The sequence below is a fragment of the Anabas testudineus genome, chromosome 23 (assembly GCF_900324465.2).
Source record: "Anabas testudineus chromosome 23, fAnaTes1.2, whole genome shotgun sequence".
NCBI classification, from domain to species: Eukaryota; Metazoa; Chordata; class Actinopteri; order Anabantiformes; family Anabantidae; genus Anabas; species Anabas testudineus.
Genome location: NC_046631.1, coordinates 8,201,218 through 8,228,551, shown reverse-complemented (window position 1 = coordinate 8,228,551; position 27,334 = coordinate 8,201,218). Strand labels below are relative to the sequence as shown.

The following is a 27,334-nucleotide window of genomic DNA, read 5'->3' as shown; positions in this document are numbered from 1 at the left end:
TTTTACATGTTATGGCCACAGACAAAGGCTCTTTCTGATTTCTTTTCAGGTTTAATATTTTCCTTGTCAATACTGGTTGTCCAGTTACTTTAAGATGACACATCCATACTTGCATTCTCAAGATGGTCTGCTGCATCTCCAAGTACAGTTTCAAGAGCATGGAAAACAACTCTAACATCATGAAGTATGACCAGTTTGGTGGTGGGTTATTCCCTGCGCCTTCATAAAGGTGATGTTTTTAGAAGCAGTGTGCACCTGGTCATGTCTGTCTGCATGGGTTGACAACCTTATGTCCGTTCCATTATGTCCATCTGATTGGACAATCAAAATGAATGGGTTGTACCACATTCAAAAGCACAGCAACAAGCCTTGTGCATGGAAGCCCAGACTAAAATAACTCAATAAACCTCTAATAAACATTTATAAGTAATAAAGATCTGAAACGAGGCTGTCTGTGTGTTTCAATGCCATGTTATAAAAGCAAAGGTATACCAGTGTATATCACATTTTGTTTATTCATCTTTTGTAAATTACAGAATTATTAAAAAAAAACTTCAAGCTTTTAGCATTTAGTCTTTAATAATACCATTTTCTGTAGAACAGATAAAGGTTTTACCCACTGACATAGCCCATCTAAGCTACTTTACTGGAATCACTGAAGTCCATTAATGCTACCCTCTAATTCCCATGGTAAGACTTGTCTTAAAACCAAAAACCATTAGCTGAGCCAAGGAGCTATGTGTCAGCTTTCTCCCACCTCTGACCCGACAAATGGTAATGATTCATTATTCATTTAGCTTCTTTCTGCTTCTACATAAACCGATGACTGATTATTGATGCACAAAAAGAGATGTCTCTGTAAAGGAAATTTGTCTAATCTGTATTTCTGGGAAAGCAGTTAATTATAAAATAAGGTGCAGAATGCTGCTGAATTTATGGTGTGGAGGCTAAAAATAGGATAAAATCCAGCTATTTATCAAGTTGATAAATATGTGTAGATAATGTAATGTAGAACTTTAGGTCCCTAGATACAGAAAAAACAAAAAAAAACATCATTGTTGTTAGGGATGTACATTAAAACAGAGAGAGACAAGATAATACTGGTAAAAGTCTAACATATACAGGTCATTTGCCATGTCTGACAGTCTAGCTTCTCAAAAGCACCATAAATGAAAAAACAAAAGCTTCAATCCATTAGATACTAACCAGTTCAGGACCACTTTGGGCTTCAGAAATCTAAAATGACTGAGTAAGGAGTGGAAAGGGGAGATGATGAGGATAATAAATATACAAAATGGAATGCTTTTTGTCTGTCTTGGATGATGACGATGACAGTGAGTGTTGGAGGATCCAAGCAGTTTATGATCCACTTTTAGTTTCTTAATGTGCACCACTTTGATGTGGCTGCCCAGTTAAATACCCTGTTAAAGCTGATCATGCAGGCATGTCTGCCACCAGAATTATATTTTTCATGGTGTTTGTCTGTAAGGGAGTTTTCCACCTGTAAAGTGACAACAATGATGCATCCTGTACAAAAATGCAGCAGTCTCATCTTTGACGTGTATCCAGTGTCTGTATAAAGTAGGACAGGGATTTGGGACAGCAGCCTTTGATCTGTCATTCAGACAGTCCTGATGTACTTGAGGACTCAAACCAAACAGAACTGAGATTGGGCCTGCTTCTGAGGATTGATTCTAACTTGCAATAACAGGGCACAAACAGAAAACAGATATACGATGGCCTCAAACTAGACAGTGGTCAACACTGTCTAAAAACTAATACACATCTTTAAAGGGCAACACACATTGCTCCAACTCGTAATATTTAGTTCCACGTATAACCATAAATAGAAAACGAGAGGCAGTGAGACAGATTCACTGAAGTCCATGTGGCCAAACAGCACTGTCACACACTGATCACACACAAAAAGCAGACAAACAGAGTTATATATTGCACATATAAGGAGACAAATCTTAGTATTTGATGTGCGCTGTAGATGTGGTCGACATACTGCCTATGAATAGTGGTGTAACGGCCAAAAGAAGAACCAGATTGTCATTCTCAGAAAGAACATTACATTTTTGTGAATCTAAGCAAAATCACCTCTCTAATCCTGAGCCTGTTGGATTCATCACACTTTGAAGTGGCAGGATTCATTCAAAAAGAATTTGCCCTCACAGCAGAAGGCATGAAAAGTTGTGCCTGGAGTGAGACAGAATAATCAAGATGAAAATCACACACAATCAAGATTTTCAGGTGAGATTCAAGTTCAAAATTACTAGTAGTCGTATTTAATATCTCCGGACTACTTTAATGCTGTGACCCTGTAGTCATATGCTATACCAACATTTTACTATCACAGATGCTCAGGAGCCTGTTAATTCTCATCTCTCATACTCACAAGGGCAGTATGAGGAAATCCCAGGTTGATGATCAATCTAAAATGACCTTATGCCTTATCATAACATTATCACATAGCCAACACAATAGGCCACTGTCTACAAGTAAGAAAAGCGGACACCACCTTTCTTCAATAACAAAAATAGACACACACACAACTGCATTTTGAAGACATTATGAATAAGCAGTGTTTCATAGCATCTGCATTCATTACACAACATGATTAAAGTGGTTCATCCCACTCTGCCTTTTGTTACCAACATTGGCTGAGGACATGCCATTAAACAGCAGCTCCAGGTGTCTGCTAGCATCGAATAAGGCTGCAATAATAACAGGCCATTCACAAACCGTAAGTCCATACTGAGCGCTTAGCTATGGTAAATGAAAGAGACAGACCACCACAGATGCCCAGCCTGGCCCTGGAGCAGATGAGTCTACCCGCTTTCCTGAATTGATGACAATGTCCACTTGTGTGTGTGACAAGCTGACATATGTTACAGGGCATTCATCGCTGGCTGTTAAATTGAACTCTCTGGATGCTTTATTCAGGGCCTTCAGCACACTTTCCCTACTGATAATGTACATGTGTGCATAGTGCTCTAATGGCGTAAAACAAATGTCTGTGTGTGCAGGGATGACGCATGAGGTCAGGGAAAATAAACCAGTTCATATTATCTGTACATTGCTGATCTATATTCAGTGATTTTGTTAAAACTACATAATACTTATTTAGGTGAAGCATTTTGAAATAACTGTGTTGCAATTGCAACATCCTTTCATATATGATTTGGGAGACAAGATTAACCTGGACTGCAGCTAATAATTAGTACATAATGCACAACTTTGCTTGATTCTAAATTGTAATAAGATTGAAAGACTAGCGAAAGCACATCAATACTTGGTTCATAACATTGTTTTGAAAGTAATAGTATGCTTTGTATTTCTGGGGATAACAGCAGGCGCACTGTCCAGCTCTGTCTAAAAAGCACTACTCTCTTCCACTCCATCGTCTTTTCCATACTGAAGCTATCTTGTAGCTTCTGATTGACTGACCACATCTGTTCCTTGAGGACTAGGTTTCAGATCTCCTGCCATACTAAATAAGTTCTGCTATGATCTCACTCACACACACACACACACACACACACACACACACGCACACACAAACACACACGAAACTCTCTTTACGATTAAAGAGACAAAGCACACCAACCGATTGCTTAAATGTTCGAAGTATGGGAGTGGAAAGTAATTATACGTAATAGCATATTGATATTGTTACCTTAGACAAAAAAGTGTGTCATACAAAATAATTACAATGATAAATAATGCACACCCATTTCTACTACCTATACTTCCACAGATCTTGCTAAAAGATAAAAAAGAAAAAACTGAAATAACTCCCTATATACTTAACCCTTAATACACACAGCACTACAATATGTCCATTCTAACTTCCTGAGTTGGATATACCCTCTGTGCTCTTTCTGCCCATCAGATGGATTCTGGATCACCCTCACTGCTGACCGTGCACTAAATTATTCAGTTTAAAATAAGTCCACATTAAAAATGCATTAACTCACAAGAGTAAGACACTGTAGGACAAACTGCAGTGCTAGACTCACAGATAGGAGATCAGTCCATTAGAGTTTTGTCTTCTGGATTTCTAATTTTAATCAAGGATGTTTAAAGCATGTGGCATTTACCCTTAATTAATTTTAGCCAGATGTATTTCTATGTGTGTGTAAACACACACACACACATAAGCAGTGCAAACCAGAGAGAGAAAGTAATTTCTTGCAGAGAAGCCAACTATTGGTAAGTAAACACTATGAAATGATGGGTCTCTGCACAAATATTCCAAGTAAAGTCACTTCAAGCATATGACTACACAGTAATAGTGATCAGTGTGCATGCATCAGCCAAGTATCAGCCATGACGAAAATAAAGGCAGAGACACGCTGTTTAAATCATCTGAAGGTTGCTGACAGCACCAAACTCCAACTTTGCTGACTCTGGGCCCTCAGACCTGTAAGGGTTGAGCAAAGGGTGGTTCAGCAGCTTATTAAGCCAGGTTTAATGGCCTTGACCCTGGCCCACCACCCCGAAGAAGAGTCCTGGAGGAAGAAAGGTCAGGGTTCAAATAATATTGGAGAGCAAGAAGAACTCAAGAGGTGTGGGATGTTTGGCAGGACTCCCTCTTTGCACTGACTACAAAACAGACTGCTACAGTTTCTCCAAGTTTCTCCCCTTTGGAAATTGTGCTTAAGCTTGCATTCAATGCCAGCCAAGTTTAAAAGTACTACATTCTGTGTCCTTGGTCCACAACTAAATGCAATTATAATTTTATTTGTTTTTTAAGGTTTTTGCTTTTAGAAAGCACAAAGATGATAGTGGGAGGGGAGACAAGGTTCTTGGCCACATTCAAACAACATTACACCCTCATAGTCTTACAGTCATATACTTTAGATGGGAACACATTAATGTATTCCATATAGCCAATTTCAGTGGGACTAAATTTGACAACTTGAAGAACTATAAGGACATTTACACTTTAACCACCGCAAATTATTGGATATTTTTTCTTCATGCTGTTTCTATCAATAAAAATGTTTAGCAATTCATTTGTATTTGTATCAATCAATTGATTCCTGCAGACTGTATCAAGTAAGTTAAGAAGCATGATTTGGTCAATATAATATCACATTCAATCTGTACTATAAATTGTTTTCATAATTGGACTGGGACCCAAAGTGACAAAACATTCACACTAACGTTTCTGGCCAAGTATTCTTCAATTCATTTTCTGCATCCTTCAACTTCCCCCACATTTATCCCTTTCTCCCAGTTTCCTTCTTTTCTCACTGCAATTCTTCAATTCTCCTTCACTCTGTAATCAGTCCTCACAATTTCCTTCTCTCCTCTTCAGAAGTGTTACGAACAGCTGGAACACAGGGTACAAGCAAAGCAATAGGGTCTATTGTGTAACAGCCATGGGATCAATGGGGGTTTTAAGCAGGCAGAACACGTAGCCACAGCTGGTCAATTAGAGGAAGGACAGCGCACACACACTGTGAAAGTGGCTGGCCTTTAAAAACAGTTACTTTTCGCTACTCGTCAGCTGTTTTTCTCCAGCTTCAAATGGAACAGCATCAGGGAATCTTTGCTGATACGCCATTGGTTGTGGTGTGAACAGACTTAACTCCAAGGACAAATTACAATACTGTATAAATATGGGATACACAAGAAAGACTTTAAGTGAAATGGATGGTGACACATCTATTAGACATGACAAGATAACCAGTCACAACAATGGACCACATGAAGAATTAAACAATGTTTTATGCTACTGCTCTACCTTTACAATCACCCAGTATGAGAACAGCAAGAGAACACCCCAAATCTGAAGGGTAGTAATGTGAGTCATCATAACTTAATGAAGCTCATCAAGTCAAATGAGAAAATATTTGGCTACTAAATATGACAGAGTGACTCGCTGCGTCAAAATATGCACTTCATCAAGCATTTAACCAACCCTATTTGAGTTAAAACAGCAGATGGAAGGTGAATCTATTAGTGTTTTCTATTACATGACATACCTGACATGAATCAAGGTCACAGTGCTAGTGCAAAGTAACTAATAAATTATTGTGCAAATGGAATTTGAACAATTCTAACCAGACTACTTAATTGAAAAATCTAACTTCCTGGGTTAGAAGCTTACTGCTGAAACTTAAAAGAAACACTTGTGGTGATGTGTATGTCATACTAGGCAACAAAGGCTGGTCAAAGTCCAAGCACCACACGCACTAGATTAATAGTCACGATAAAACATTATCACTGTGACAATTTCATTTTTAAACTCCCTGCAAGCACATAGCAAACTTGGTGCAATAGAGATTAGGGAGTGATGACAAAAAAAAAATCAGATTGTCTAAATGTCACTAGTGGTTGCTTTTACAAGGTGTCCTGGTAGCCTTAGCCAACCACTACCACACAATTTCTGCTTTGTTCATGGTGTTCAATCTTGCAGTGCAAAGCTTTGCCTGCAAGATGCACAGTAGCCTTTACAATGAATGAACGTCCCCTGCTGATGTTAAAACAGGCCTTTGTGGCGCAACATAAGGCAAGACGGGCCCAACTACAGTGGTCACAACAATCAGCATGTTTCAATAGACACTGAAATGCACCGGCACCATATCTTTTAATATCAAAGTAAACAGATTCATGATACATATTTCCCTTTCTATGAACTCAAATTTGTCCTTTGTGTATTCATTTCCTTCTATTGTTCTTTCTGCTCGCCACAGATTTTATTGTGGTCATCTGCACAATACCTGTTTACTAGTACTATTAATGAGTCAATAAGCAGGTTCATTACACAGTATTTCCAATTAGACATCAAAATACACCAGAGGAAAAAAATACTTTAATTGATAGTTATTTCACCGTCTTCTCTTCTCTTTTCTGCATGTTTACCCTTTATCCTGTTGTTCTTGCCCTTTATTATCATTCTCTCTACACTCCTGTTTCTCTTGACAACAGGCTGTGCTTGGTGCCTTGACTAGATTATCTGTAATGAAAACACTACACTCCCTTCTCTGTTTCCAACTCATGTACAGTGGCACGTTTGCTTTTTCTCAAATTCATGCTGTTTAGAACCAATATATTCAACTTGTGTTTACTGAAAAATCTATGACAGTAAACAAACTATTATAAAAGGACAGACAGAGGAAGGAGAAGAGCTAATCGTTAATTGAATGAAACTAAAACATGAAGAAACATGCCTTACAGCAGGTAAATAGAAGAACCAAGATTTCAATAAGTCCGTAACTGGCTACTATATAGCTTATGTGAGATACCCTAAATGGTCCATCTATTCACATTCTTCTCCAGCTGACTGGTAGGTTAGAGAGAAATAACAGGAGTGCTGTTTCCAATCTAATACCCCATTATATTACAAATTCATTCATCACTGACAACGTCTTTCACCGAATCCTCCAGGCAGCGTGATCTACAAGGAGGAAAGCTTGAACAGCCACCTCAGACAGCCAATGGCAGCAGAGCTGTGTGACCACCTGAAAACCCTTAGCTGCCACATCAAAGTAGGTGATTGATGTATCAACGGATTTCCATCTACTCACCTAAAATTTCTCATGCTTTAGTTTGTCAATCTGGCCACTGCTCCCACCTATAAGGTCCTTGTGTTTCCTTAGAAATGTTTACATGTGTTTGTTGGCTATATTTGATCAAGGCTATAACTAAAAACAAACATCTAGACTGCTATATCAAGTTCCATACTAGCCAAAATGCAAGAAATAAAACTAAATACATTCACAGCCTTGTGCTAAAGAAAGTAATTAAACAGTTTAATCGCTACATAGTTTATTTGGCAGACTTTTGTTTATGCAGTCCTGCAGTATGTTGGGAAGGTAATCTATCACAGGATAGCAGATGGTGAAGTGCTTAAAAACATTTATTGTTCAACTGTACAATATTTGTCTAACTTGTCAGCCCTACAAACCCATTATCGGCCCATTATTTTTCAATGTTATTTTCACCTAGTGGGAGCGTGTTTTGTACCACGAAGGTTACAGTAAATACATCCTTTCATTTATCTATCTCTAACACAAAATACATTTATTTTATGCAAAAGAAATTCAACTAAAAAAGTCACCCATAAATTCCAAGTCTAATCCACAGAAAGATAACAGCATAGATCTTGGATTAATATAGTGACAAGCTACTAGATGGAAGTAATCTCTGAATGTTCTCAGAGTGAAATATGAATGAAGGTGCCATATTCAGTGGGCATGACTCTGCAGAGCAGCAAAAAAGTTTCTGGCACTGTTGAGTTTTAGGTTAACGCATGGTACTGCAGTGCCCCCTGCTGGCTGCCAAGAATGCCTACCTTTTACAGCATACTCTTCCTGCTCTTGGTAAATTTAACAACCACAGAGGGTAAAAATCTGCCAGTTCTTGATAATCTAGAGAAATTACTGTCAGCATCCTTTGGTTCTCTGTCATGCACACACAGCATTTATCTAAAGCATGTACACAATACCAAAGGACAGCTGTTTATGCCAGTTACTGTTAAGATTCACTGCAGATCTCAACTTCAGTGCGTTGTACCCTGGTGGCTACATATTTAAACAGTTGCCTGTTTTAATAATGCTCGTCTAAAATTATCTTAGCAAACCAGTGAAAACACAAACTGCAGTCCCACAAGCAAGCATCCAAGAACTACTACAGTTCAAGTCCTTAGCAGCACAATAACACAGCTGAAGGAGACAGCATGCATAAATGTAGTGGCAACGTGCCATTCTAGCAGTTAAAATCTGTTCAAAACATGACTGAAGATGATATAAAAAAAAAAAAGACACTGAGTGGATATTAAGTTGATGATTTACTGGCAAACCAAGATACTTAATATAGAGGTTATCAAACTGCACAAGGCAAGACTAAAGGGTAACAACCATTATAAAGTTGTTAGTTTGGAATCATGGAACCATGAAATTTTATGTGTAAGCTGTACAGTGGCAAGAAAAAGTATGTGAACCCTTTGGGATTACGTGTAGTTTTGCATGAATTGGTCATAAAATGTGCTCCGATCTTAATCTAACTCACAATAATACAAAAACACAGTCTGCAGAAAATAATAGTACACAAACATTATATGTTTATATTGAACATAACATGTAAACATTCACAGTGCAGGGTGGAAAAATTATGTGAACCCCTAGCCTAATGACTTCTCCAAGAGCTAATTGGAGCCAGGAGTGAGCCAACCTCGAGTCCAATCAGTGTGATGATATTGGATGTGTTGCTGTAAGCTGTCCTGCCCAGCACTGTTGCCACTCTCCCTAGGCGTGGTCGTCCTGTAAAGATGACTGCAAAAGCATAGCGCAGCGCAGCGCAGAATGCTGAATAAGGTAAAGAAGTATCCTAGAGTGTCAGCTAAAGACTTACAGAAATCTCTCGCACATGCTAACATTTTTGTTGACACATCTACAATAAGGAAAACATTAAACAAGAATGGAGTACATGGGAGGACACCGCGGAGGAAGCCATTGCTGTCCAAAAATATATATATATCGCAGCAAGTTTGAAGTCTGCAGAAGAGCACCTGGATGTTCCTCAGCACTACTGGCAAAATATTCTGTGGACAGAAGAAACCAGAATTTAGTTGTTTGGAAAAAACACACAACACTATGTGTGGAGAAAAAAAAGGCCACAGCACACCAACATCAAAACCTCATCCCCACTGTAAAACATGGCGGAGGGAGCATCATGGTTTGGGGCTGCTTTGCTGCCTCAGGGCCTGGACAGATTGTTGTCACTGATGGAAAAAATGAATTCTAGAGTTTATCAAGACATTTTGCAGGAAAACGTAAGACCATCTGTCCCCAACTGAAGCTCCACAGAGGAGGGTGATGCAACAGGACGATGACCCAAAGCATACAAGTAATTCAACAAAAGAATAGCTTCAACAGACATCCCAAGAATATTGCTACACTGAAACAGCTTTGTGAAGAGAAGTGGTCCAAAATTACTCCAGATCGTTGTCCAGGTCTGATCTGCAACTACAGGAAACGTGGGTTGATGTTAGTGCTGCCAAAGGAGGGTCAACCAGTTATTGTACTACTATTGTACATACTTTTTCCACCCTGCACTGTGAATGTTTACATGTTATGTTCAATAAAAACATGAAAACATATAATGTTTGTGAACTATTATTTTCAGCAGACTGTGTTTTTGCATTATTGTGAGTTAGATGAAGATCTGAGCACATTTTATGACCAATTCCTGCAAAACTACACGTAATCCCAAAGGGTTCACGTACTTTTTCTTGCCACTGTAGACATTAGGTTGGTGTATACTGCTTTGTTACAGAATTGACACCATCTGGGGTATTTAATGTTATGGTGAACAGGGGTCAGCATGGGCATGGACCAGCCTGCAGCTACACAGCCCCACACACAGCAAGCTGCAATGCACTGGGTGCTCCAACACCCATCCATCATGGCCAGCATTAACACTTTCCCATGCTGGCCCCTGTCCACCACAACATTAAAAATCACCAGGTGGTACTAAAGTTCTGGCTGATCAGAGTAATGGGGCACAAGGGCAAATGATCTAGCTTAACAGTTGTGATCCTCAAAGCTGTTGTTTCTCTATTCAATTTTATTTTATTACATTTTTAATTACATTTTATATAATTTTGGGGGGCAGTATTCCTGGTAGTAAAGAAGTAACCCTCAGACGTTTATGTGAATCACATTAAATTTATAGACAGAAGATTAACACTTCATTGTTGGAGCTGAATGTAGGTTGAAAGAAGAGTTCTATGCAGTTAGTATAAGACGCCTAGCATACAGAGAGAATAATTTTTTTCTATCCTCAACACCTTCTACTTCTGTCCGTTGTCTTGACCTCTCTCCAAGTCTTGTGACGGTCCACACAATTACCTTCAATTATCCTCACTTCCACTTCACCAATTACATCCATTATTGATTCCAGACCCCCAGGCTGAAAGCCTTATCTATAGCCAACCACAGCCCATGGAAGAGAAAGCAGAACAGGACCAAATAATAGGAACTTGGTTCATTATTACTCTCCAGCTTTTCACTCCACCTACATCACACCATCACCTACGAAACCAAAACAGTTTTCTACTGCAGTACCTTAAACAAATTTAATTAATGCCAAATCAGCACATGAAAGCAGATATTATTGTACAGAGATGATCTACACAACTGAATGCAATGTAGTTACTACCAAGGTGAAAATTGAAATGATCACCAGAGTCAGAACGCCAAATAGAAAAGCAAAACAATTACATTTTGCACTTCTGGATGAATGCCAGCTGTGTTTTGTTTGCTATGTACTTGTACCCTGCATATTGACAAAATTGAATAACTAATCTTGAATGCTAAACCACAAAGTAAAGGTACATCCATTTGTTTCTGCCTATACTTTATCCATCAAGTTGCATTAGTATAGACAGCATCCTGTCCGCAAAGACAGGTGGACAGTGAGAGCAGTGGAGGTCAGTAACAAAGTATGGACGCTGTAAAACGTGGAGTCACACTCTGCATCTCTCCTGCCAGATTTTTGAATATGATACTTGATGACATTTAGAGAAACACAAACATAAACTGCTGTCACCACACACTAATGTAAAACATCCATCATCTTGAATACATGCCAGGGCACCTGCGGAGAGCTGCATCAATGATGCCTCACTGCCATCTCCACTTACAACAAACTTGAGAGGTTGAGAGGTCCAAGAGGGATTTGTGTTGCAACACTGCCCCCTTGAGGCACGTTACAGGTATAGCTGGCTGCTCTATGATGCTTCAGTAAAACACTTAATATTATGATATTCATTAGAGTAGAAGAACAGAAGTGCTCGTATACAATCATTTAAAACTCGCCTTATAATCTTTTCAGGCATCTTTTCCGTAGAACAGGTCATCTTATTAGATCAGCCCACACCATGTGTCCTTCAGACCTGTTTAGAGTATTAACTGGGTGAGGTTTACAGCATTAACGAGAGAGCATTTAACTTTAAATACACTTTAATGACAAAAAAATAACAAATAAAAGGCTTTAGTCTGAGAAAAAAAAGTTATGGGCAGTAGAGATGTTTTAATGTTAAAAACTATTGTAAATGTAGAGAAGCTTCACAGTCAAATGCTCACTTTTAGCTTTTCTTCTTTAGGGATGGTTCAACCTGCACAGAAAGAAATGGCGTGAAGTTAAAAGGAAGATATTAATAGTATCATAAAATACAAATACACAAGATAAACTACTGAAGTTTAGTGTTTCAATGAATGTATTTTCCACCACTTACCTGACGAGTGAAGGAGGCCACTAAAAGAAGTGGAAGTCATTGGTCATCCAGATTTGGTCCCTGTAGTAAACACAGTTTAAATTCTACTGAATGTCTGGGTAATATTTTCAACATAAAAATTAGAAAGAAAGCTACATGTACAAATACAAAGTTTGCCCTTAAAACCAACCTGAGGAAAAGGGGATATGAACCTGATTGACACAGGTGCGACCAATTAGCTAAGGTTATTTCATTTTACTTAGCAGTAACGTTTTCGCAAGTTTAAATATTAATGTTATCACATACTTCATAACCTACCCGACTATCTTTTGGCTTTTTGTCGTTAGATTGTCTCCCAGCAGGTAGAGATAACTTTACACCAGCGACGGACCTGGACGGTGCAGCACCGGGGTAGAGGGGGGCGTGGTTTAGCAGCCCTTATGCTGCGTTCAACGACTATCGGGCATATTACTACCAACTCACTATGCATCGCCTAATAAAAAAAAAAATACGCCATTGCTGCGTGCGTAGAAAGGACAGATGATAATTAAGTGTACTAAATGTATGAATACACTAAAGATGTTACTTTCTGAATTAAAGCTGTGCATAAAATTAATAATACTTGCGTTAACATTATTTGCGATTCATACTATTTGTGATAAAGCACCCTTTTTATATATGTTATGCACATTTTGCATGCATGGCAGCAACTACAAATAGTATAATTGAACAATGCAATAATTGCAAGCGAAAGTTGTTAGTCCGTCGTATGCATTGCCTAGCCGTGCTTCAGATCACAAGCCGTGCGCGGTGAGGCTGGGTGTTAGGACCTCGGGAGGGGCCCGTAAAGGCAGCACCAGCGCCGCTCTCTGTTGTGTGGCTCCCCTCTGTCCTCCATTAGAGCTCCGCTCCGTCCCCGCTGTACGGCGCAGGCCCGAAGTAGCGCAGCCGCTCTGAGGTTAGTGCCCTACCGCGCAATCTCCATCTATTTCAGCCCCGGCGCAGCCGCATCATCGCACCCGGCAGCGCTGGGGGTGAAAGAGGCAGATTGTTTCGCTGACGACTCGAGCAGGATTATTTGACCCAGACGTGTTTTGTTGTTGTTGTTGTTGTTGCAGGGAATCGTGTTGTAGGCGCGTATCGGCAATAAAGTGGAGCAGCAGCGGATGAGCGGCAGGCCGCTGGGCCTGTCGGAGCGCTGTGTTTTGTTTCATATTGCGCGGGTTTCACGCTAGCTGCTGCGTTATTAAGGTGTACCTTTCGTTGTACACGGAAACAATTGACGATCACTGCCCGAATCTCAAAAACAAATGGATTTGTCGGCTGCAGCTTTTGTTCATTCAGATAATCGAAACTACAGCGCCAAATCGTTAGCTAGCTAGCTAATTAGCCAAATGTAGGACATTGCTAGCTTAGTTCAGTTGGGCAGTCGTCAACCAACCGGCTAGTGTCCTAATATTGCTCATGCAACCATTGAGCAATGTAATTACCTAATCTAATTAATACAGGCAGCTCTACCTACTTACTAGTCGCCGTTTAAACAAATCCTTAATGCACACAATGGATAAGATCGTAGATCATGTGTTATTGAGTCTTGCACCAATTCGTGCATCATCCCATTGATCCTAACGCCAGCTACACTACATGTAGTTTGTGCAGGACTGTGATGTTAATGCACTGTCTGGCAGAAGTTCATGTTCATTTTGCCTCTTTTTGTATTTTATTTCATTTCAACGTTGCTCTCTCAAAATAATTGTGTATTGGACAAATGTGTTTCAATAAATTCTCCATAAATCAGCTCTCAGCGTGAGCAGATTATCCCCATTAAACTGCATCAGTGGTTCATTTTATTCACAAAAGTTATATATTTCTAAGTAAACAAAAGCATATTACATGAGCCTTATATGAATGTTATTGTTTTCACACCTATGTCAGCCTATAATGAGACGTAACAGCACATAGAAATGAAAATCCCCAACAAATGTGTTGACATTTACAGTATCTCACACTTTTCTCAGTTTCACAGTTTGTTTTTAAATCAGAAATTGTCTTCCAGTTAATTGGATCTGAAACTGTATCTAAATAGTACTTATACATTTCTAACAGTTTGTTAAAGACACAGATATTGCAAAAATGTAGCACGCAAAGAGATAACTGGAGACGTATGTTTACACTAGCAATATATCAGAATAGGTATCATTGTGAATATGCAATAATAAGAATCTGTTGAGCTGTATATCAGTAGTCAGTGAGGGAAGGTTTAATCCCACACTGTGGTACAATACTTAATAGAAGGAATTTACACAGGCATAACCAGGTCAAACACTTCTCGTCATTATCTTTTGCTGCATCTCCTCTTTTTCTGTTTCTTTCTGCAGTCCTTGTACTGTCAATCTAGCTGTGTAGACCAGGTGGCTGATGATGGAGGATCACACCGTTCACCAGACAGAACATATGACGACCATTGAGGCCAGCGCCGTCAGCCAACAGGTCCAGCAGGTGCACTTAGAGAAATAACTAAGCAGTGTCAAGTAGGGGTATAAAGCTAAAACTATATCACCATAAGTTACTATATTTTTACTGTAACAATATAAATGACAACAGTATTTTATGACCCAATGTTAAATCTGTACAGTTTAAGTCAAGTCAGTCATACTCTTTAGCAGAAGTTCAATCATTCAGAAGATGCTTAAATGTGTTTAACCAACCAGATTCAGACAGAACCTGAACCCCTAATACCTCAGTGGGATATGAGCACCATTATAGTTTGTTTAGAAACTTTAACCCAGTTTTCCCTGTTGATTACTGTTTATAGGTACATGTGGCTACCTACACTGAAACATCCATGATGAGTGCTGAGGAAGACTCGACGTCCTCCCCAGATGATGATCCTTATGATGACACAGACATCCTCAACTCGGCTGGCACCGATGAGGTCACTGCCCACCTGGCTGCTGCAGGTGAGTCTTAGAGTCTAGGTCATCTAGATTAATAAAGAAAAATTAAAAAAAAACACTGACCATTTAATGTGAGAGAGAATTTGTGAGAATATCCTTATCTTGAATCTCTGTCATATTCTACAAAAGATTAAACATGCATAACCACCTCAGTTCAGTGCAAGTCTTTTAACTGAACAATAGGTGGTGTCAGTGCACTGTTTAGTGGAGGTAGTGCAGCGCTCCTGACAACACTGCAGTTATCATAACAAACTCGAAATATGGCGTTCGTTATGATAGACCTGTCTGTAAATTTAACACAATTTGATATCAAGCTTGTTCTTTCTTCTTCTCTCAGGACCAGTAGGCATGGCGGCAGCAGCTGCTGTGGCAACTGGTAAGAAAAGAAAGAGACCTCATATCTTTGAATCCAATCCCTCCATCCGCAAGAGGCAGCAGACCCGTCTGCTCAGGTGAGCTTTAAGCACCAATAAACCAACATTTTTTTTTTTTTTTTTTTTTAAACAAATGTTGTTGTACTGTTTTGCCTTTATTCTGAAATATTACATAAGCATATATACCTACAGGAAACTAAGAGCTACACTGGATGAGTACACCACTAGAGTGGGTCAGCAGGCCATCGTGCTGTGTATCTCTCCCTCTAAACCCAACCCAGTATTTAAGGTGTTTGGTGCTGCTCCTCTGGAGAATGTGGTAAGTGTCATAGGAATAACAGATTGAACACATTGATATGCTGCAAGATGAGTCTTTATTCTTGCCACTGAGTTTTTAACATATGTAATTATTATTATTTAATCACATTGAGCTGTGCCTCTTCAATTACCTGCATTTATTTATCATCTCAATGCAAGAAAATGTATGTTTCTTGATCACCACCTATACCTAATTTAATTTCCATTATACATAATCATCTTCTTTCACAAAAGCTTTCTAATAAGGTTCAAATGGGTTGAAAATATAATCTATCTATCAGAACTGTCTTTCTGTCTGTCTCTAGCTTTCAAAATAAATTGTGCCACAACTGTATTTCTGTCTTGAAGGTGAGAAAGTATAAGAGCATGATGTTAGAGGACCTGGAAAATGCTCTGGCTGAACATGCGCCTGCTGGTGGAGAGCTGGCCTCAGAGCTGCCCCCACTCACTATCGATGGCATCCCGGTCTCTGTGGACAAGATGACCCAGGTCAGGCTCAGTACTGCTTATCTGTTATGGTCCAAATAGCCCATGTAAAAAAACTTTGAACCTCCTTCATTTGCCCATTTGTACATAAGTCCTAATTTAAAGCTACCAGTAGAGGGCGATAGTTGGAAACAAATCTAAATTACAGGTTCTGTTGTAAAGAAGAGCTCAGAAAGCTGTTTGTATGAAGGCAAACAATCATTTGAAGTGTCTTCAGATGTCCACCTATGTCACTTGATGAGTGTGATTTGAATTAATTATTGCTCAAATAGTTAACTTAAATGTAGTGGTAAAGAGTGACTCCATTATTGAAATAAAGCCCGGACAAATCTCTTCTGTTTGCTAGACAAGCTGTAGTATCTGTAAGCAGTGAAATGAAGTGCGGAGTACCCTGTTCTTGGCAGGCCTTTCACTGCAACATAAGCACCATTGGCAGCCTGGGTTCTCTCTTTACCCAAGGGAACCTGGCTTGTTTACTCTGTCATCCCACTGCTGCTGACGCATTCTCTGGATCATGATCAGAGTAACTAGTATGACAGTGGTCCTCAGAGACAGTCCTCAACCCTTGGAGCAAAGTAGCCAATCCCAGGGCCAGATAAGTCCTTGGAGGGCAGCTGTTAGTTGGTGCTTGTTTTTCTGGTGGTTGTAGGATGAGATTAATGTGAGTAACCTGTTGCCTCACTCAGCTTGGCCAAGCCAGGTGGAAAGGTGTGGTGTGTGCTGTGTATTGGAGACAGGATGTTGTCTAGTCTTGTGCCTGGGGAAAGTTGATGATCCTGGGAAATAGCAGGCAAGAAAATGAGTGCTCTGCAATAAAAGGGAGCTAATTTAAACTTCTATCAATATCAGGAAACCCTTCTTGTCTTCTGCTCGGACATCTGCATTAGGGTTTGTGAAGCTGAAGAAATCTCCAGTGAGGTGATGCAGGCAGAGGCTAGTCCGATACTACAGATACATTGAGCATCTGCAGCAGGTGATCTCAGGTCTAGCCTGAGCCCATAATTACTCCCTAGCCTTGTTAGGTCCAGGGACCCAGCCACATAGCCACTTTCCTAAATGCTGATTGGACCACTGCTTGGAGGATTAGGATTGGGGGATGTGGTAGTGGGTGCAAGGGCAACATGCCACTTAACTCACTAGTCACTGTAATTAGGCCATCTGGCCTTGCATGCATTCATCCACATACATCAACCAGCCACAGGTCGAAATGCAAAAATGTTTTTGCTACTAAGGTCCCTTTTTATCTTGGCTAATCCAAGCCCAGTCTTGGCTGAAGTGAAGCCCCTTTATTGCAGCCACTGAATGCACTGACCTGATAAAGTATTGACTGTCCTTTTTCTATCAAGATTAATTGTGCTGTAGCTGTTTATGTGATGCACTGAGGAACTATGTATTGGTAGTGTGTGACAGTGAGTTAGAAAAGGGGGGTTTAAAGATGGGGGAGGGAGAGATTTATTTCTCCCAGAACCAAATTTAGCCCAGTGATGTCAAGGCAGGCAGACACTGCAGTGCCTCATTGTGCAATATAATCCCTTGGTGATGCTTGCATATTACCAGGACACTGAGGACGTTGGCACTAAACCCCTCCCCAGCCTGTTGAACAGTGAACGTGAGTGTATGCCTATTCTGGAAATGTTATGGCGTTCTGCATGCCCTGCTTCCCCTGAAATATGTACACTAGTGGCTGACAAATAGAGACCACAGGGTCCATAAAACAGTGCACATCACGAGTGATTAAAGTTAATTTAATGTTTCTGTTTGATACCGATTTTCCTGGTATTGACCTGCTTGTCCATCATACTAACACTGAGTGTACTGGAGCCTATACTGGGACATTCTGACTGCTGTACCATGTTGAATCACCCCTGATGTTTTCATGGTGTCTGTTTAACACGTCAGGCTGGAGCCACAGTCATAGATTAGTCTGCCATAGACATGAGCACATTGTTCTCCTTTTAGAAACTGTGTTTCTATTTGTAGACCCAGACCACCTCAGCACCCGGTACCTGATCAATACACAACTCCCACTTTCTGCTCAAGGGCGTGTGTGTGTCTGCATCTTTTTATATAGACCTTTTTTTTTTTTTCTCCTGTAGGCCCAGCTGCGAGCGTTCATCCCAGAGATGCTGAAGTACTCAACAGGGCGAGGGAAGCCTGGCTGGGGAAAGGAGAGCTGCAAACCCATATGGTGGCCTGAGGACATTCCCTGGGCCAATGTCCGCAGTGATGTTCGCACAGAGGAGCAGAAACAGAGGGTAGGAAAGAAACTAGTGTTATATTGTGCTTACCTCTATTTGAAATTACATTTATTTTTGTCGACCCTGTATTTCTACAGTATATAATTTGGGATAATAGTTGATAAGCATTTTCTAAGCAATTTCTGTTTTTCTAGATTAGCTCTATAGCTTTGCCATTTACCTGTGGGACATTAACGTGTGAATGTAGTTACAAAATCAGTCTGTGGTATTGCACACATTAACTCATATTTTTACATCACCAGGTGTCTTGGACACAGGCACTGCGGACCATTGTGAAAAACTGCTACAAGCAGCATGGCCGTGAGGATCTGTTGTATGCTTTTGAAGACCAGCAGGTAACCACCACACAGAGCATCGCTCACCTTGTGCCCTCACAGACCGTCGTTCAGACTATCAACAACCCTGATGGAACAGTTTCGCTCATCCAGGTACATTTTTTGTTCAGTTTGGTTATTGGTAATTTCAAGTGTCATTTCTACAAGTCAAGATCTTAGTTAAAAATGTTTTACAGTTTAATGCACTCACCCACCACTTGTTGTATTTTCTCACTCCATCTCTCAGGTTGGCACAGGACACACAGTTGCCACTCTGGCAGACGCTTCAGAGCTGCCAGGTGTGACGTTGGCACAGGTTAACTACTCCACTGTGACTGATGGAGAAGTAAGACCAATATGCACTCACGTACCTGTAAACAAATGAGAAATATGCTGCAAATTAAGTCAGCTTTGTTTTGTGCATTTGATGAGAACTGTTTGTTTAGCACCAAAAAGTCTAAGCACAAATTAGACGACAATCGAATTACAGCAATTTTTAAACAGTCTCATTACTCCACGTTCATTAAACTGCACTTTTTCTCCAGGTAGAACAGAACTGGGCAACCCTACAGGGCAGGGAAATGACAATTCAAACCACTCAAGCGTCAGAGGCCACACAGGCAGTAGCATCCCTGGCTGAAGCTGCTGTTGCTGCCAGTCAAGAGATTCAGCCTGGAGCCACCGTCACAATGGCTCTCAACAGGTAACATTGAGATAATTGAATCCAAGGATTATAGCATTAGACCAGGAAGCTACAAGTAGAGATTAGTCCATGTGTAGTTCTACAATTATTAAACCTTTTTAAGTAATTCATATTGTACGTTTTAATTTGAAAAACTATAGAAATCTGTGAAACACTCCTTTAAGAGAACATATGTCCTCTAGTAGACTTTACTCTGTGACTATTGTTTTTGGCAGAAAAGCATCAGGCTTTCATTGAAAAACTGTCAATAACTTTTTGATACTAAGAGGAAATGTAAATATAATGTTGCTACTAATAGGTAAATATACTAATTCAGTGGGCTTTTTGTGTTTTTGCTTTCACTGACAAAAGCCTCATGAGGGTTTGGTTACTTGTGGTGAAGCCAGCGGGCACTGGAGAGCATAGGAAGAATCCATAATCACACAGGCACCTCTAACAACTGAATGAGAGTGGCCAAACAGTCAGGGCAGGTCATTGGCATTCCTTGGAGATGAGTCTACTACCACTGATCCTGGTTCAGCGTCTAATTAATTAGCTTGTATGTTTTATAGCAGCAGCATGCAAGGCGCACATTTGGCTTTTAGCCACATACTGTATGTCCACATGGTAACAGCTCAGTATCATTGTGTTCAATAAACACTAGTGCTATATAGTGATATGCTGTATACATGATTACTTAGTAGAGGGGTTATCTTTTTATGTTGTCATCACAGGCTTACCAAGATACCAAGATGTTAGCTGGTTTTTCACTGCAGTAGTGTCAAGGCAATAATTTCAGTTGTGTATGGGTATGTCCCATTGGGGCTTGTTACCTGCACCCACCTGAGTCTCTCATCTCCCCTGCCCTCCCCTCCTGCTGTTTACCTTTACTGAGCTACTCTGGGCTCTCTGCTCCACAGGCTCTGGAACATTTTGTCTCAGTTTTCCAGCTCCAGAGGGGGAATAGAGCCTCTTTCTCCTGCTGTCTTTTCTGCTATGTTGACATTGTGACAAAAATGACACAATATCGCGTGACAAAACTCTTCACTCACACACATTTAGTAAAGTTTTATCATTGATGGATTTTATTTTCGCATTAAGTAGTGTTAGTAAGGAGAGAAGAGAGAGAGTGTAACAAAGGTCCCCAGCTCACTCATTATAGGGATGCTTCGGTTACACAGTGTGTGCTATAAGCATTTGGCTACTAAGGCATCTGCCTCTGTATTTCTATTTTATTCTATTCTATTCTATTCAATTTTATTAATATTGCGCCAAATCACAACAGAAGTCATCTCAAGGCACTACAGTGTTTAAGAAGGTTTAAGACCTTACGAAATATAACTGTATACAGAATTATATAGGAAACCTACCAACCCCAACATAAGCAGCACTAGGTGACAGTGGAGAGGAAAAACTCCCTTTAGAGGAAGAAACCTCCAGCAGGACCAGGCTCAGGGTGGGCGGCCATCTGCCTCGATCACTTGCGTTGAAAAGAAAGAGGAGAGAGAAAAGAAAAGAAAAGAAAACAGGCAACATAAAAAAAACAACAGACAAGCAGGAAAAACATTGGGCAGGTCGGTAGGGCCAGTAGCTGCACTCTGGAGATATACAGCTCCAGGCAGATGAGTGCAGAGAGAAGGAAGCAAAACTATACAATACAACTGCATTTCTATAAGCCAGGCTGTGAACAGTTAGATTAGTTCATAATGGTGCTGGTGTGGTAATAGGCTCGTGGTAATTCCACTGAACAGATCTGGTTAATAAAACTGCTTTGTTAGATTCACAGCACCTGGCCTTTAGGGGATGTGACAGATTCTCCATAAGTCCAGACTAGAAAAGCCTCTTAGAGCTTGTACAGTCCTACCTCTTTACACCACATGTATCTAATAACCCTTGCTTTTGTGAGATCTGTCTGTGTGTGTGTTCTAAAATAGGTTCACAGAAAAAAATCTGGATTTGCTTTTTTATTTTCAAACATATTGTTCACTACGTCTGATGTGTGTGTTGCAGTGAGGCAGCAGCTCATGCTGTAGCGACGCTGGCAGAGGCCACGCTACAAGGTGGGGGGCAGATTGTCCTGGCAGAGACAGCAGCTGCTGTTGGGGCGCTAGCTGGGGTTCAAGATGCCACAGGTATGTATTGTTCTAATATGTCATTAACATGAAAAACACAGAGACAACATACGCCTCAAATGACAATAATTACAGTACTCCAGGTACTAAAATTATATCAGTCCTCCCCTCATTCAACACTCTATGCCATAGACAACTTCAGTTGCACATTTCTGACAACCTTTGTATTGCAGCTTGTGGTAACTCATTCCATAACTTGTCCCTGATCATCCAACTCAAATGCAAACATATCTCCATACATCACTTTTGGAGTGTTTTTTCCTACAAGTTTCAGTGGTGTGGTGGATCCGTTGCTGCACCTGCATCATCAGTACATTTCAGCTTCACATCTTTACTAATTGGTACTTGGAAGGGTTCCCCAGCCAATGACATTTCTAATTAGTCCTACTAAATGTAAGCCTCCCTCCAGCGACACTGTGGTGAGGCCTCTGAGCTCCTACACTCTAATCTTCTCTGTGCTGATGTGACAGATGGTGTGTTTTTGTATGTGTATCTTGTAGTAGTACTCCTTTATTTTAATGATACGTTAGCTGCATGACCCTATCGTCAGCAGCCTTACAAGCGTACTGCAGGCACTGCTGTGACAGCGTGTGTCTTCTGGGACTGGACCAGTTTGTAGTAACAGCTTCACATGCTTGCTGGATAGCACTAACAACCATTTTTAGCATATCTTGAGTCACTATCCTCAAGGTGGATATTACTACTTGTCAGTGACTAACATCACTGACATTTTTGTTGCCTGCCCTTGTGTTTCACATGGCTCTTCTAGTTATTGGCATGCTGATATAAGAAGAAGTGTCAAATAATTAAGGTGTGTTAATTGCTGGCTTAATAATTAGTTAGCTTTTTATGTGTAATAGATTTCTTATTAATTTAAATTTATTTAATAAGTGATGCCTTATTTTAAAAATCAATCATTTCCTTTAGCAGATTCATGTTTTCAACCATGGTAATTTATAATAAGTGGAATAATACAATTTAATAATAACCAGATCTTGAATCCAGATTTTGGATGGAAACATGAAGCAGGAGGTCCTCCCAGCCAAAATGCTCAGCTCCATTCTGATTTTGTCAAGTTGTCAGTCTTCTTCTTATTTGTATTTTCTTCTATTCAGTGCCATCCTACAACTGGATAAATACACACACACTTAAACCAAGTACACTTGTCCAACACATGAGCAGGTCCCTCAGGGGCCCTCCTAAAGAGCTTTGATCCACTCCATTATCAGTGCATGGTCTAATCATTTGGCCAGCTGTCAGCACACACCACTAGCCTCTCTTGCTTGTCTATACACGCATAGCCATATAAATAAAAACACAAATATAAGGTCATAACAGAAAGGGCATGGTAAAACATTTTGCAGAATGCAAAGGTATCTACATTTGTGCCAGTGTAAATTTGCACATTTGTACACAAAGGTAAATTGAAGTTATTCAAATCGAACATCTTCTGTTTTTGTTTTTAGACATTGCTTCCTAAACCATAGTGAGCCATTTGGCTGCAGTAGCTCACTTAAACAACTAATGGAGCTGCCAAAGCCAGTCCTTCTCCCAGCTATTGACCTTAGCTAATCACTCTAGTGCTACACAGGAGTGGAGAGCACCGTTTGAAGTGCACTGTTCCAGACACTGCTGATTGGCTTGTATAGGGACCTTTCACTGACACAGGCATACAGACACACTAATACATACACATAGCCACACCAGGCATGACCCTTAATGTCTTAGTAACCATGTGTGAGTGGCCAAGTGAGGCACTTCACTCACCAACTGTGCTGTGTTTGTACGTCTCTGTGCCAGGCCAGTGCCCTGTTCCCTAAGCCCTCTTCTATAATCACTGTCAGCACAGTTACCAGCATCAGCACAACTTAACCCTGCTACAAATCACCTGCGAGTGGGCTTCGCAAGAGTCCATATTAGAGGAGCAACAATTACCATCTCACAAAAGGCTCCTCATTATTTTGGTTAAACATAAGATGACTCATAATGAAGACGCACTCTTAAGAAAGAGTTGGGGTTAATATTGTAGGGCTTGATATATATTTAAAAGCCTATTTCATCTCAGATATATATTTGACCTAGTGCATTTGTAATTGTGTTTTAAACCATCATAGCTCATAGTAACGGGCACGGGCATGGCCACTGCCATCCTTTACACTGACCTTCTTGCCTTCCTGTGACACTGTGACAGCTTGTAGGGTGGGGCAGAGGCCTACGTGACTGCAGCAATAATCCCCACAGGCACACACACACACACTCACACACACAGCTGGGTATGGGGGAAGCAAGCTGAGGACATTCAATTGGACCATTGTTCAGAAATGCCGTCTCTGTAACATGGCTGCCTCCTGTGCTAGACAACTACCTGGACACAACCGCCCTGCAAGCACTGCATTGAATATAAACTCTGTTAAGGTTTCTTCTGCTCAAAGAGGGAATGGGCTGTATTTGTTAGCATCAAGATTAATTACTCTTTGTAATCAGTTATCAGTAGTTACCATCTCTTAAATTAACAGAGGGGGGTAGAGGAGCCAAAAAAATGTACTCAAGTAAGAGTAGCTGTACTTCAAAATAACAATACTCAAGTAGAGGTAAAAAGTAGTCATCCAAAATATTAAGAGTAAAAAAGGATTTGGTGAAAGGACTACTCAAGTACTGAGTAACTGTTTCATATTAATGTCTGATTTATTTAGTTATTTTCTTAAAAACTATGACAACACTGCAGCCAGTTAAAATGATAATGCAGACCTTCCAAATAATAAATTAAGATGAATGAAATAAATACAAATCAATGAGTAAAAACATATCACAACATAAAGCATACACTTAAATAACAATTCAACTTTTCCAGTTCATATTGAGCTGCCCTCCAAATGGCAGCAAACAACAGAGGGCTCACTATGCAATTCTTACCTGTCTAATGTACAGGCTGCCTCACTGCTGATGTTTGACATGAGGTTTCCTGAACTCTTGCCACCCTGTGGTTTTGTCACTGAGCCACTGAACTCCTAATGACAGTAACATTAACAAATAACACATTTTAGTTCTATTTGCTAAAGTTAACTTAATCAAAAGGAGGATCGATCAACATTTGGTGGCAAGTGAAATAACAAAACCCACCACACAGCTACAAACTCTACAGAACCGAAACTGTAGAGGATTTAAACGTTATTAAAGATATAATTAACAAATCGTTTTACACAGGACACAGTGACGCTCTCACATGTCTGTATTTACTTAGCCTCTAGCTTACTTGCTAATTAATGCTAACATAGCAACGCTAAATGAAACGGCTAAACTTACCGCGACATGTTTCCTCAGATTAGACGTAGAGAGGGTTTTATCCGCTTAAATGTTAAATGTTTGGCAGACAGAAAAGACACCACATAACAAAGCTGTTCGTTTTCACTGTGTGTAAACGAAACATGTTTTTAACATGAGGCCAGGTGTGTTATGATCGATAGCGCCGCCATCTTTGTTCCTCAAGTACAGGTAACGCGTTACTACCCACCTGTAAATTAATATGTATTTATTCTCTGAATGTCCAAAAATATTGAATCATTCCCAAAACAAAAGTCTTTTTTGCTTGTTTTGTTGAAAATGTTTTAATTAAAATAACAGACAGATCATTTTTTCAGCAATTTAAATTGTTGTCTGTCTATTGAGAGACAACATCAACAGTCACTAATGAGATAAAATAGATGGAAAAAATAAAAAATCCAGTCACATTTATGCTTACTTGATGTCATATATGGTGCTGCTTCTGTGTCTTAATCCCAAATGTCCCACTTTATTCCTCAGGTTTGGTCCAGATCCCAGTCAGCATGTACCAGACTGTAGTGACCAGCCTCGCCCAGGGCAACCGGCCTGTTCAGGTTGCCATGGCACCTGTTGCCACGCGCATAGACAACACTGTCACACTGGATGGCCAGGCAGTGGAGGTCGTGACCTTAGAGCAGTGACTCTTAGGAGCCTGGAAGGAGTAAAAGGCACTGAATGGCCCCTTCTGAGATTTGTTTATCCTACTGTTTTCCAAGGCATCACGCTGTGTACAATGTCAAATATATTTTTAAATGTACATCTGCAGGAGTAAACGTGAGTTATCAATGCGTTGTGTTTACTATGTAAAGATATTGCTTTTGTTGGTGTATTTTTCCCATGCAGCTTCATGTTTTTTTGTTTTGTTTTGTTTTTTTAGCTCTGTGAGGTTTAGTATTTATTTCTTTACCATTAATTGTTACTTATAACAAAGATGAACCAAAAAGCCCAGGAGGAAAGCCACCACTGCTTCACCCAGAGTGGTAACTACCACTCTAATGAATTTTCAATAGTCTATGTTGTTGTCTATGTTTGTTTGATTGTTTTTTTTTTTTTTGACGCATTTACAGTTCAGTGCCATAGTCAGAAGTCAGTCCTGTGTTTCCCATATCAATGATCATTGTTTTAATTTTGTTTCATTCCACCTCAATTCACCTACAGTACGACTTTGTCTAACAGCATCGTAGCTGCAGACACTCCCAGGTTGTTTTCTCACATTGGATGGTGAAATATGTTGGAATACAGTCATGATGTGTTTTTCCTTGTTCTGTTTTACTGTAGTCCATGCACATGCCAAGATTTGTCAAGACTCAGGATATACAGTACATCAAGGTGTTTTTTACTGCTGGATTGCTGAGCTCACTTCCTGAAGCAGCCATTTTGTCAACCAAACCCATTTATTTACCGTGCATGAATTGAAACGGCATGTTTTTTTTTGTTTGTTTGTTTTTGTTTTTGTTTTTTAACATGAGCTCCTTTGTATGTTGGTTAGGACTCAGTGGTCTGCATCACTTTGTATATCACAGGAAGTTGGTTATACAGATCAGAAGCTGCATCATTTCTGATGCAAATTTCCAAAACACATCTCTTTAAATCTTACAGAACATAAATTGCTTGCAAAGAATCAACTTAATTCAGTTCAACACTCACCAAACTTGTGTATTTAAAAATTAAAAGTCCAATAAAATGGCTGCTGTTCACCATTCATACTGTGTCTCTCTTTCATGAGCATACGTATACAGGATTATGTTAAATCTTTTTGTTTTCACAGCTTTGGTTTCTGTTATTCCTATTAGCAGGCCTCTCCTTCAGGAATGATACATTTCTGAGCATTTTGCATCGATAACAGTTGTCACAAACCCAATAACCTCCAGGCTCTCCTCTACAGCTCCCCCACTGCCCCTGCCGTGACAGACAGGGCCATGATTACATCATAAGCTGCCCGAACCTCCTCTGCTTTAAAGCCTGGGATTTGCTAGCAGGGCCCTTCTGTTGCAGAGTAGAACAGAGAGGAGCGTTCCGGCCTTAATCTGTCAGGCGTTAGTGTATATCCTGCTTTTTCTCCAGATTAAAGCTGGACCAGGTTGCATTCACACAGATGAGAAGATCCCATTTTCCTTCTGTTTTATGTTTTATATCCTCTCCTGTCATTTTTAGATTGGACTTTTTGTGTGAGCTGAAATGTAGGGCGTGGGTCTGTGAAAGCAAGAGAGAGGTTGATAAGTCAGTGTATGTGTGTGGTGGCGCACATGCACATGAA

At 40.1% G+C, this 27,334-nt stretch overlaps 1 protein-coding gene and 1 long non-coding RNA gene across 4 annotated transcripts; one reads left to right on the top strand and one right to left on the bottom strand.

The window, feature by feature from the left end:
• Window positions 1-12,099: 12,099 nt before the first annotated feature.
• On the bottom strand, window positions 12,100-12,645 carry LOC113164690. Its single transcript, XR_003299029.1, has 3 exons — window positions 12,554-12,645; window positions 12,257-12,316; window positions 12,100-12,136 (listed from the first exon to the last, which is right to left on the bottom strand). It is a non-coding gene; the product is annotated as an uncharacterized LOC113164690 (long non-coding RNA).
• A 451-nt stretch (window positions 12,646-13,096) lies between these two features.
• On the top strand, window positions 13,097-26,779 carry nrf1 (nuclear respiratory factor 1). Of its 3 annotated transcripts, none has more exons than XM_026363671.1 (12): window positions 13,097-13,193; window positions 14,614-14,734; window positions 15,051-15,195; window positions 15,530-15,644; window positions 15,759-15,885; window positions 16,233-16,373; window positions 18,467-18,625; window positions 18,871-19,056; window positions 19,190-19,288; window positions 19,488-19,645; window positions 21,635-21,756; window positions 25,558-26,779. In XM_026363671.1, the coding sequence occupies exons 2-12, from the start codon at window positions 14,654-14,656 to the stop codon at window positions 25,716-25,718; spliced, it is 1,494 nt and encodes a 497-aa protein (XP_026219456.1). In that variant the 5' UTR covers window positions 13,097-13,193; window positions 14,614-14,653; the 3' UTR covers window positions 25,719-26,779. The 3 variants fall into 3 exon arrangements, with proteins under 3 accessions (XP_026219456.1, XP_026219457.1, XP_026219458.1); XM_026363672.1 differs by having other exon boundaries at window positions 14,614-14,725; window positions 25,558-25,718; XM_026363673.1 differs by lacking the exon at window positions 13,097-13,193 and having other exon boundaries at window positions 13,228-14,725; window positions 25,558-25,718.
• Window positions 26,780-27,334: the final 555 nt, after the last annotated feature.